General features: G+C 29.0%; 2 protein-coding genes across 3 annotated transcripts in view; one reads left to right on the top strand and one right to left on the bottom strand.

The window, feature by feature from the left end:
• The window catches only part of LOC140447677 (uncharacterized), a 665,708-nt gene that overhangs the window by 596,253 nt on the left and 57,381 nt on the right, over positions 1-12,074 (top strand). The gene's annotated exons all lie outside the window — the stretch shown is intronic.
• pck (Claudin superfamily protein pickel) lies at positions 1,245-7,313 on the bottom strand. Of its 2 annotated transcripts, none has more exons than XM_072540474.1 (5): positions 7,223-7,265; positions 7,116-7,164; positions 6,858-6,924; positions 4,768-5,105; positions 1,245-3,721 (listed from the first exon to the last, which is right to left on the bottom strand). In XM_072540474.1, the coding sequence occupies exons 2-5, from the start codon at positions 7,153-7,155 to the stop codon at positions 3,456-3,458; spliced, it is 711 nt and encodes a 236-aa protein (XP_072396575.1). In that variant the 5' UTR covers positions 7,156-7,164; positions 7,223-7,265; the 3' UTR covers positions 1,245-3,455. The 2 variants fall into 2 exon arrangements, with proteins under 2 accessions (XP_072396575.1, XP_072396574.1); XM_072540473.1 differs by having other exon boundaries at positions 1,246-3,721; positions 7,116-7,161; positions 7,223-7,313.

Below are 12,074 nucleotides of genomic sequence, written 5' to 3'. Positions count from 1 at the left end.
ATAAATATTGCCCTTGTTTATTACACATACAGATTGAACGAATTTAAAACGGAACATACGAAATCAATGTATTTCGGCTCAACTCCGCTCTAGGTGGTTGGCCAACAAAAGGTTGTCAAATAATGATATTATAAAAATCCAATACTTCAGCGGGCTGCTGGATTCTGAATTCTTTCAAGAACAAGTCAAAACTCCACCCAAATAGGTTGCCTAGAATCACGGAAAAAACTAGACTACACAAGCAGTTATTATGCTGTCAAACCACTTATCGCTTCCTTATAGTCCAAGAGATAGATCCGAAATTTTGAACTGATCAGTAATATGACATTTCTCTATTGGAATATATTCATTGTAACTGGGTTAAGACTTTGCCTTACAGGCGGACGCCCCTCGTGGTACAGGGGGTGGCTATACAGGGATGAAGTTGTCATTTTTTTGGGAAAAATTAACGATCGATAATATGGCTGAAAATTTGCCCAGAGGTATATTTAAGAAAAAAATGTGATTTGTAAAGTAAATATGACTTTAGTTTGAAAAAAAGAACATTATCATAATATCATTTTAAAACTACAAAATATTCTATAAAAGATTCAGACGATGACGTAGAGTTTTATCAAATGTTTTAGAAAAGTTTTTCTAAATTTTTTTTTCTTATCAGAAAAATCGTTTGAAAATTTTTGGAAAAAAATCATGGTATAACTGACAGAAAATCGAAAGGATTCTACAAATTAGATTTTACCTCAAAAAATTACGAAAATTTTCATTTACGGAAATGTTTTTGGAAAATTTTGAGGAAAACTCTACTTGAAGCTTTTCAGAATAGTAACAGAAGTGAGCATACAAATTTTCAGATCAATCGGTATAAAAATATCATAATAAAATCAGTTTGAAAATTGTTACCGAGACCTAAAATGCGCAGGTAAGTGGTACATTTGATCCCGTTTTATGGCTCTCTGTACCAACCCAGCTGTCCGCTCTTTTCGATTTAGAGTTTTTAGGGGCTAAATAATGAGCCATGAAAATGGCGGACATATTACTTATTGTTAATTTTTCCCCAAAAAATTGCAATTTCACCCCTGTCCACCACCCCTTATGTATCCACTCTCGCGTCCGCCCTTTGGGATTTCGTCTAGTTATACCAAGATCTTACTCTGGGCAAATTTTCAGCCATATTATCAATCGTTAATTTTTCCGAAAAAAATTACAACTTCATCCCTGTATAGCCACCCCCTGTACCACGAGGGGCGTCCGCCTGTAAGGCAAAGTCTTAACCCAGTTACAATGAATATATTCCAATAGAGAAATGTCTTATTACTGATCAGTTCAAAATTTCGGCTCTACCTCTCCGACTATTAGGCAAGCTCCTCTTTCCTTTAAAGGAGACAGATAGTTGAACGATATTTTATACAATGTCTATCACCGGGTATGGATTTATTTTTGTCCAAGTTTTATATTGGTCCACTATTTCAAATGCAGTTCAAACAGACATATATTAAATTGTATGTTCCGTTTTAAATTCGTTCAATCTGTATATGTTTTATATATTATATTTTCTTATATATTAGGTATGTTTTTTATATATCATATGTTTATGTTATATGAAAAATGATATGTTTAACTAACAAAACAGTATAAAACGAAAAATTTAGTACCAAAACCGACTAAAGGTGCTTTAAAAACGCAAACTTATTTGTAAAATATATTACAAAATTATTTCGAATGCATAAAAATAAATAACAAGCAATAAACAGTTCTCTTTAAGACCGCTGGTTAAATAAGTTACACTAAATGAAGTAAAGAAAGAAATGTATGCTTTATTACACATATTAAAATTACTTCAATATCACTCTAGCACTTTGAAGTTCTTAAAGAACACTGCAGAGGCATACAAGGCCTCTGGAGTGGTTTGTCCGTTTAAATCCTAATTGTGGCAAAAATCGTTTTTGTGCTGAAATATATATATAAATGTTAGTAATAAGCAATAAAATTGTGTTTATTCGTTGCAAACTTCCTTTTACCAAAACATTTTAACTAGTTACGCCTATAAAAAATTATGGTAATCAAAAGGCACTTCATAATATTTTTAAGCTAGTCTCAAATTTGACTAAATGATCAAAAAAAATAATACCTTATAAAAAACTATAATACCTTTACGGTACAGTACTTTGTTCATTGCTTCATATAATAAGTTCTCACTTATTTGAGATTCTAACAAAAAAGTCTAAAATATACTCAATATAATATGTATATAAAAAAATAAATTTATAAAAAAAATGTTAGAAAAGAGGGAAAAGTGTATGTTTGATTAACATGTATACTCATTATAGTTATTAAAAAACAAGATACCAAATAAAGAAACGAGCATTACTTTTTTTGCTAACATAAAAAATATACTACACAAAAATTTCAAATATGAATTTATAAGATAGATTAATTACTGGTATGGGGAGAAGTACTTTTGGATACTTATAAATATAGCAATCAATAGTTATGAAAAAATTTCGCATTTTAAATCCAAAAGGTATATTTTTGAAAAAATTAAATTGAGTCAAATGAAAAATGAAGTTTTTGAAAAGAAATGAAGTCAAGTTCAGGAATAATAGTAATGACTATTTAGGGAAAAAAATATAATAAACCAAACCACTCAATCCTTCTGACATAACGCAATAAGTCCTGCTCAATGTGGAAGGTCTAATAAATATTATGACTAATGACACACTAATAAATCGACCAATTGATGTGTGTATATTAGAAGTCGAAAGTCATAACTCACAGTTTTGTAAATCCAATTTCGACTAACAGGTTAATATGATGATAAAACTAAATTCAAACAACTTTTAACTTTGGGATAATATTCTATGGGTTAAGTCAAAGTTAGTTTAATTTAGTAATGGTAATATACAATGTGCAACACATGCATTTGAAAAATGATGCACTTGATGAGAGATAAAAGATCCATACCACTCACTTGAAATTTGAACTGCAAAAAGAAAAAAGAGGAGATTTAAATTTCACTTATTCACACATAATGTGAAAGTTGATTTTAATTAATTTCTAAACAGATGAAAAAAAGTATTTTAAACTTAAAAACAATAGACTAAAAAATGTTAATATGAATAGACTATATACTAGATTATTGATCTGTAGGACAGGTGAACCTATGGAAATACATAGAGATTTGTGATAGTGAAGTACCTTTTGGATAACATATTAATAAAATTTAAGATATATTTATGTAGTAGTTATGTGTAGGTTTCTATTTAAGAGTTTTTAGTGGAAAACCAGATGTTACACTTATTTAAATCATATTTGATATTTATTTATTATTATCAAGAAATACCATGCCATTTAGTATATGTCTGATAGTATAGTATGAGATTCAAAAAACCTAATACACATTCATTTCCCTGTTTTCTAACCAAAATGCATTACATTAAATCAACAAATATATTGATTTAATGTGAATATGTTGGAACATTCCATCCCAATCTGTGTTGTGGATTCGGTTGCATTTGCATAATCAGATTTTTCGATTCTCTTCGTCTTTCGTAACTAAATTTTGACTCTTTGTACATATAGTAAGCTGCTACACCATGGAACAATAGGGAAATGCATGCCATACCATATGACCAACAAAGATAATTGAAATTGGGATACATCAGCCAATCCCTACGAACATATGAACCTCCAAAAATAACAACAGCGAGAAACATGAAGACAGCTAAAAAGATATAGAATATGAGAAAAATAAATAATTGTTTAGATTTTTATTATAATTAAAGTCATATAATAACTAAAGTTATATAAAACTATAGTGTCATAGATCATCTAACTAATAATAATTTCCCTTAAGATTCTTCTTATTCTGCCTCTCCATTACTGAAGACAGCTATTATTATCTCTGTTACTAGCTAACATGAATTATATTCTTTATTCTTTTCCTCTTTATAATTAGTTTACATAAATACTTTATTTAGTCTGATACATAAATATGTATCAGATTTGTTTATTTAGTCTTAAATGTTACTAGTCTTAAAAAGGACTAGTTATCATTATCATAGATGTCCCTTTTATATGTATTTCATCAATAGTATATACCAGTGTCTTTTGTAAAATGCATTATAACAACAAAAAATGGGAGTTTAGACATGGTTACAGTACAAGTTCTTAATAAAATATACCTACAGTTTGCTAAATATATTTTTATACACTAGTGTTTGATCACAGCTAAGTCTCCTTATTAAATGTATCACTTCAAATGCAGTATATCTAATAAATTGTAGCAATATGTCCCAATAATTGCAATTCAAATTACATGTTTTGGATGTATCAACCAGTCTGGACAAGATTCTTAAAAAATGTTAAATATAAACAAGATAAAAATGATATAGCATGTACATATATATTGTTGTCAATTGAATTTTTAAGTTATCTACTACTGGTACAAGCAACTTTTTAATTTACTAGTGGTCAATTTAGCTTTACCAATTTTTATTGCAAATCTGATACTATCCAATATACAGGATGAAAGGCTTAAAAATAGCTCAAAAATATAAAACTTTGATAAGTATTTTGTTCTAAAATTTTTCGTGAACTTTTCACAACTTTTTCAGTTGAAGCATATTCAAATTTTAGTTATGAATGATTTTAAGATCTTAAACTTATATGCAAATAATTAAAGAATAATACCTGAGAGTACAGAGATATACAGACATTTGACAATTTAATATCTTATGTATTTAGTATAGAATTTTTTTAGATACTTACTTACAGTTGCTACACAAACAAAATTAATAAATGACAATATGTATTCCCTTTGTAAAATAAAATGCAGAGGCCACCTTGTTAATTGAAGAGCCATAACAACTTGTGCTCCAAAACTTAACAGAAAGGACATGGTAACAAAAGCTTGAACTGTCATTAACCATCCAGGTAGTAACCATTCTCTAATAACATAAAATTCTTGACTAAATACATGGTGACAGCCATCAAAGAGGTGGTCAAATTGGTAGTATGGATAGCGGAAACCATCAAAGCAATATTCCCATAGTCCCATGTGCTTGAACTCTGAGAAAGTATCATCATAGGATTTTACCCAGTATGGACTAAAAAAAATAGCATATTTAAAAACTAATTAAGAGTAATATTTTTTATAAATTGTCATATATTCAAAAAGAAAAATCAAACGACTTCTACCTGGCGAAACCGAATTCAAATTTTTACCACTGTGTCTTCTAAAACTTGCAAAGCAAACAGCTTGATAAATTACTCGGCAAGGGAATCTAAAAATTGCATTCCACATGCCGTTCATCATGGTCAAAATTCGTAGTGAATTCAGTTTCTAGTACTCCAAGCGGAGTAAAGTAATAAAAGGTAATGACGGTATTAGATTTTTGTTTCAATACAGGGCAGCGACAAGCCGCTTATACGTATTTCAACCTCTTTAGGTCTCTTCAGAGCAGTATAGCCACTGCTCTGGCTATACCGCTCTGAAGAGAATAATATCATTATGTTGTGGTATATTCCATAATAATTATTATGCCAAACAGTTGTTGTTGGAAGTCATGGTCTAATCCCAGGAATCTTATAAAACTTATATCTTCGATATCATGTTTGCCATCAATAGTCCTTGTCTCAGTATAAAACCTAGTAAAACCTAGGTTTTTACAAGCTCTCCTTGTCATAAAATGTTTCTTCCTCATATCTGACCAGCTTTCAAATTCATTAGAAAAACAAGTATTAATGTTTACTAAGAAGTAGGTCAGTAAGGTTTATTGTTTTCAGAACTCTTATTTAAAGGGTAATACATCTTTCAGTTTTATTGTTTTATATTTTTATTAAGCATTTTCTTCATAAATATATGGAAAAAAATGGTTTATTTCTGAAATTATAACCCACTGTAGGAAAATAGGTTAAAGTTCATTACAGCCATTAAAAACATTGGCAGCTTTGCTTTCCTATAAATTATTGAATTGGAGTGGCATTTCAGCATGTGTATAACCACATCTCAACCCAGGCATTCTCTCACCAACACCACAGCATAATTTCAATCATTTCATAACATACTTGTACTATGTAAAATTTATCTTGGTATATAACAGAAAAATAAGAACAAAGTTAAGTTTAGTGAAATACATTGTGTAACAAAGTATTTTTGTGATAGTACAACATATGATAAAGTGCTTTTAAATTCTTCTTGCTTCTTATTACCAATTTGACTTAGAAATTGTTTCAATGACATTTCAATATGTATTATAAACAAAGGACTTTTATTTTCAGTTTAAAAATTTCAACATGTATTAACTGTAGCTATTTAATTTAATAATTATGTTGGTGTAAATTATCATTTTTCAATAAACTTTTGTTTGCAGGAATATGTAATTCATTTTTTAACTTCTGCTCTTTAGTTTTTAATATTGTTTAAATAGTAATATCAATAGTGAGTGTATCATGGTTTGACATTAAACTCTATATAATAACATACAACACAGCACAAAGAAATCATTATCTAAGAGTCAATTTAGCTACATATCATTAAGCTCTTCAGTAGTACAAAGGTAGAAATCATTAGGATTGTAGCCAGATCTCAAAAGAATATAGAAGGCACAATAACAAGCATAAGACATAAACACTGAAATTTATTAATTTCTCAAAAGACACAGAATTAAACACAGAACAGACCTAAATAGAAAATAATCAAAAACTATACCAAATGATCTAAATCGAAAAGTGAAGATCTGAGAAAATAATGTAAAAGATACAAAACCCTAGACACATATCAGAAAGAAATGGACCCAAAATATGTATCTATTTATACAAAAATATTCTCTCTAATGTACATTTTTTAAATCACTTACCTACAAAACGCAATCATAAGGAAAACTCCTCCAATGTATGTCATGAGGGATCCATTTACCAAATAATCTGAAAAAAAGGTTTTATTTCTATGGAAATAATCAATAATATAAAGCGAACGTTTTGTAGGTCAATTGCAAATTATCTATTTCAATATAATTAGATATTTCACTGGAATGTGTGGTTTGCTTACAATTGATTAACAGGTGCTACAAATTCTACAATGTTTTATTTAATAATTATGAAACAATACTACTTACTGGAGGCTTTTGGATAATTATTCTTTTCTTCTTCCCTCATGATGAGCTGCTTAAAAAAAATGTTATAATGTACTTAAGTTTTTACACATAAATTACAAATTACTCACTATCCACACCCTTTTTGTTTATTTTGACAAACTTAAATTGACTTGACATTGACACTCGTAGTTGCAGGCAAGTGGCAAGTGAAGTGACAGTTAGAGATAAACAAGCTGTCAGAACAACCTGTTCTTTTTAAAATAAGTCTTGACTAAAATTCGTTACAATCCAAAGATTATTTTTTTTTTTTGTTTTTTCAAAAATATCTGACAATATTGATAAGGTGGAAATTATTTTTTGGTTAAGTTTTATGATTTATTATTATCCAAAGTTGAGTTACACAGCTGTCGATCACTACCTCTTAGGCGAAAATTCACTCATCCCAAATCTCTATGACATTGAAGGGATTGAGTTCTGGAAAAGCTCTTTCCGTGTTATCGAGCTCGATGTATCCTGATATGCTATAGTATCTCTTACAAATTTTCTGACATATCTGTACGTCGCGAGCAGTAAGTACCGTATTTTGCTTCTTATTTGATGTTCTCTAGAAATCTCTTTGGAGCGATATCAGTAGTTGGGAGGATAACAGATATTGGCTGGGTACTTCCCATCCTCCATTGTCTTTTTATTTGTATCTCAAAATCTATACTTATACTGATAAAGTAGGTATTTAGTACGTAGATTAAATATTTACTTATTTTCAAACAATAAGGGGTCTTTGAACCATCAAATAGTCCGTGGGTCTTGTAGTGTAGTCCTAATCATAATGAAGAACGGTTCCAAGTGGTTTCCGTTGGTTCTCTATGTTCGACATAAAAAGTTAACACTGGTAAGTAAGAATGGAGGCCGCCGATCGGAAGAAAACTGTATTTTCGCAATCATCAATATATCAATCATATTATATATCAACTATTTAGCAATTTATGATTATGCCTTTTGATCTACATATTGCTGCCGTTTTAATTATGAGTAGACTTCGGCAAATATGCATATTGCATATTTTGCATATTGTGCATATTTTATGCAAATATTTCATATTTTGGCATATTTGTATAAAAGTTTGCATAAAGTGCATAAAAGTTCAGATTTTTATACTGTATTTGAAAATTTTTAAACATACCAATTTATTTCAATTCTTGTATAAAATTTTGTAGTCATTTTAATCAAGAAATGATCTAAGTACGTAATCTCTACAGGTACAAAACATTTACAATTTCAAAGAAGATCAATTTAAGTAGCCCTCAACATTCTTAGAAAGTCTCGGTCACTGAGGTATTCAGTTATTGGATAATCGCTAAGGGTTCGCTCATTTGCATTTTATGATCTAATCCCCAAATCTATCTACAATTTATTGTATCTTAACAGCAGGTAAACGGCTAATAGTTTTGTTCCTAATTTAGGGATTTTCCAAAATCTCCCAGTTTATTGAATTAGGTACCTAAACATTTCTAATTTGATGCTCAGATTTGTAAATCATTTTTGTTTTGATATTCAAAGCGTAAACACTCGTTGTGCGTAACAAAAAGGAAGATTGTGATTTTATAATGCCTAAAACAACCAGTGCTTCAACTTGGATTAAACCTTATAAAGAGCTGTCTATGGATATGGGAAAAATCTACTGTTCAGTCTGTGGCAAAATTGTAAGTATCTAATATTTTCTATTAAATATCTAATATTTCATACATACAGGGTGTTTCCAAATAACACTTACAACGTTTGACTGTAGACACTTCTCGAAAAATTGAACAAAACAATATAGTTAATGAGGGGTCAAACTTATTTATTTTTCGAGATACAGGGTGTTAAAATTAAAAAAAATTAAATTCTTTTAGTTAATAACAACAATAACTTTAAAACCAATAAACGTATTTACTTGAAATTTAGTACTCGTAGGTTGTTTTTAAATGAAAAATAGCTTCCTTTAGTGAGAAAAAATTGTCCATGGTACAATACAATGGTGTGTATTTAGAAAAATTTTTCACCTTTACTTTTTTTTATGAAGTCAGCTATTCTAAAACACAATTATTTTTATTGTAATTGAATTAACAAAAAAAAAAAAATTTGTTGAATTTTAAAATAAGTTATATGATGTACTAATGGTTAGTAACAAAAACTAATTTGTGGATTAATACTGCATTTAAAACACTTAGCGAGTGTTTTTTTTTTCAAACCAGTTATTTGATTAACCAAAAACACCTTGTATATTTTTATATTTTAAAGGTTGGGTTAAAATAAAGGTTTTTATTTTTATTTATAGATAGCATGTGAGAAGAAATTTCAGATAGACCAACATGTGAGAACTGCTTCACACATTGCAAAAAAAGGAAAAATAGGACGAAAACATCAAACTTCAATGGCTAAATGTTTCCAATCTACTTCAAAAAAATTAGATGAGCAAGAAACTTTTAATGAAGACTTGTGTCGCGCATTAGTGTCTGCAAACATACCGCTTTCAAAATTAGCAAATGTAAATTTTAGTTCGTTTCTAAAAAATATTGCAAACTTAATGTTCCAAGTGATCGGTCTCTAAGAAGAAATAATGTGAACGGGCTATACTCGTCGGTGTTAATTAATATTAAAGAAGAAATTGCAGATAATTATTTTTACATATCTGTAGACGAAACCACTGATTCCTCAGGAAAGTATATTGCTCATTTATTGATTGGTGTTCTTAAAGAAGATACCTTACCAAAATCTCATCTTATTTCATGCCAGCAACTTGAGAAAACAAATGCTTTAACAATTTCGCGTTTTATACAAGAAACATTAGCAACTTTTTTTCTTCCGACAACTATTCCTTCTAATAAATTACTGCTTATTTTATCGGATGCTGCTCCTTATATGGTGAAAGCAGGACAAAATTTAAAAATATTTTTCCCAGATTTAATACATGTTACTTGTGTAGCGCATGGATTAAACAGAGTTGCAGAGGAAATACGAAAAAAGTTTCCTCTTGTAAATACCATGATATCCAGTGTCAAAAAAGTATTTCTTAAATCTCCTATAAGAATTCAACTTTATAAAGAAATGCTACCTAACATTCCTCTTCCACCACAACCTATTTTAACGCGATGGGGAACATGGTTAGAAGCAGCTAATTTTTATGCAGATCATTTTGTTAAAATAAAGAACATAATTGATACGTTAACAGATGAAAGTTCCCAATCTCTTTTGGATTCTAAACAAACTTTTCAGAGTAACTTGCTTCAACAAGAACTTTCATTTATAAAATCAAATTTTAGTTTTGTTCAAAAAACAATTACTCAGTTAGAATCACCAAAACTGTCATTGTTCGAAAGTACAGCATTAATAAAAGAATTTGCGTCATGTTGTCGGAACGTTAGAGGTAATATTGGAAAAGATATTTTAAAAAAATTTGAAGCTACTATGGAAAAAAATAAAGGTTACCATATTCTTTCTGAAGTAGTCAGTGTTCTAGCTGGAAATATTTCGGAAACAATTAATTTAGAACCAAATGTTTTGGTTAGTTTGAAAAATGCTCCCGTTACATCAGTTGATGTTGAACGAAGTTTTTCCATATATAAATATATGTACTCAGACAGAAGCCACAAGTTTTTGTTAGAAAATTTTGAACACCACTTGGTCATTTATTGTTACCATAATTCTAAATAAGTTTATTCATACTTAAAAATGATGTAGTTACTTAAAATAAATGTAAATCTTAATGAATAGTAGGAAATATTTAGTTATGTACACTTTTTTTTTAAATAAAATTGTTACTATTTTACGATTTTTTTATTTATTTGTATGCATATTTTGTAAAATATTTGCATATTTTCGGGTAAACACGTGCATATTTATGCGCATATTTTCTACATTTTTATTTGCATATTTGCCGAAGTCTAATTATGAGGCTAATAGAGATAAACATGAGACTGGATGCTTTCGCGACTTACACATGTAGGTACATATTTTACCTACAATTTGTCAAAGGACTTGCCAATATGGCTAAAGAATTAAAGTTAACCGAAGAGGTTAAAGAATATACGGAAGTATGAGTGTCAAAATGCCTTTGAAGAACTGTAAACAGCTTTTATCTATTTCCCTAAAAAGGGAAAATCCTTATCCATAATAATAAGTTACTCTCGATGTTTGAATTAGTTTTTGCTTCCCCAGATTTCATGAGGCTGACCTCCTTAGAGGTGTGGTATTGAGCACCCAATTAGGAGCCAGATCCTATTTTGTTTCAAAACTGATTTAAGGTGTGTTAGCCGTAACTCGCCAGGAAAGACGGATTGTGTGAAAATAATCCGGCTTTGTGCTTAAATTGCTTTTATTTTATGATATATATATATATATATATATATATATATATATATATATATATATATATATATATATATATATATATATATATATATATATATATATATATATATATATATATATATATATATATATATATATATATATATATATAATTATTATATTGTTTAATTATGTATTTTTGTACATTTTAATATTATTTCAAATAAAAATTGATAATTTTATTTATTTTTTAAAAGTAAAATATTCCAAATTGTCACATTAATATCAATATATTTTATATACATATACCGTTAAATACATTATTGTACAAAGGAGTCTCTTACCTCTTACTATGATTACCAGAAAAAGGATTGGAATGGTTACTGATATGGCAGTGTTACATTCAAGGTAATTTCAAAAACAAAATCACAGAAATCGTTTATTTATAGATATTTTTACCAGACCCATACGTCTGGTATCGTCCGAACAGTAAGCAGTGTTACCAGACACAGGGATCTGGTAACGTAAGTAAATAGTTAAATACGACAAATGTAATGCACTTGTGAACGTGTTCTGACCATTCACAGGAGGATGTACTCAATTAAGATTAAAATGGGCGAATAATTACGTCTTTTCATTAAAAATAAAATA

The sequence above is a fragment of the Diabrotica undecimpunctata genome, chromosome 8 (assembly GCF_040954645.1).
Source record: "Diabrotica undecimpunctata isolate CICGRU chromosome 8, icDiaUnde3, whole genome shotgun sequence".
In the NCBI taxonomy this organism is placed as follows: Eukaryota; Metazoa; Arthropoda; class Insecta; order Coleoptera; family Chrysomelidae; genus Diabrotica; species Diabrotica undecimpunctata.
The sequence above is the reverse complement of the archived record's forward strand: the minus strand, read 5'-3'. Positions and strand labels throughout refer to the sequence as shown.

Excerpts from the sequence above, each read along its gene's own strand:
- pck (XM_072540473.1), bottom strand. The coding sequence starts at position 7,155 with ATGAGGGAAGAAGAAAAGAATAATTATCCAAAAGCCTCCA. Across the intron at positions 6,925-7,115 it reads TAATTATCCAAAAGCCTCCA|ATTATTTGGTAAATGGATCC; the intron begins GTAAGTAGTATT and ends CCTTTTTTTCAG. Across the intron at positions 3,722-4,767 it reads TGTTTGTGTAGCAACTGTAA|CTGTCTTCATGTTTCTCGCT; the intron begins GTAAGTATCTAA and ends ATATCTTTTTAG.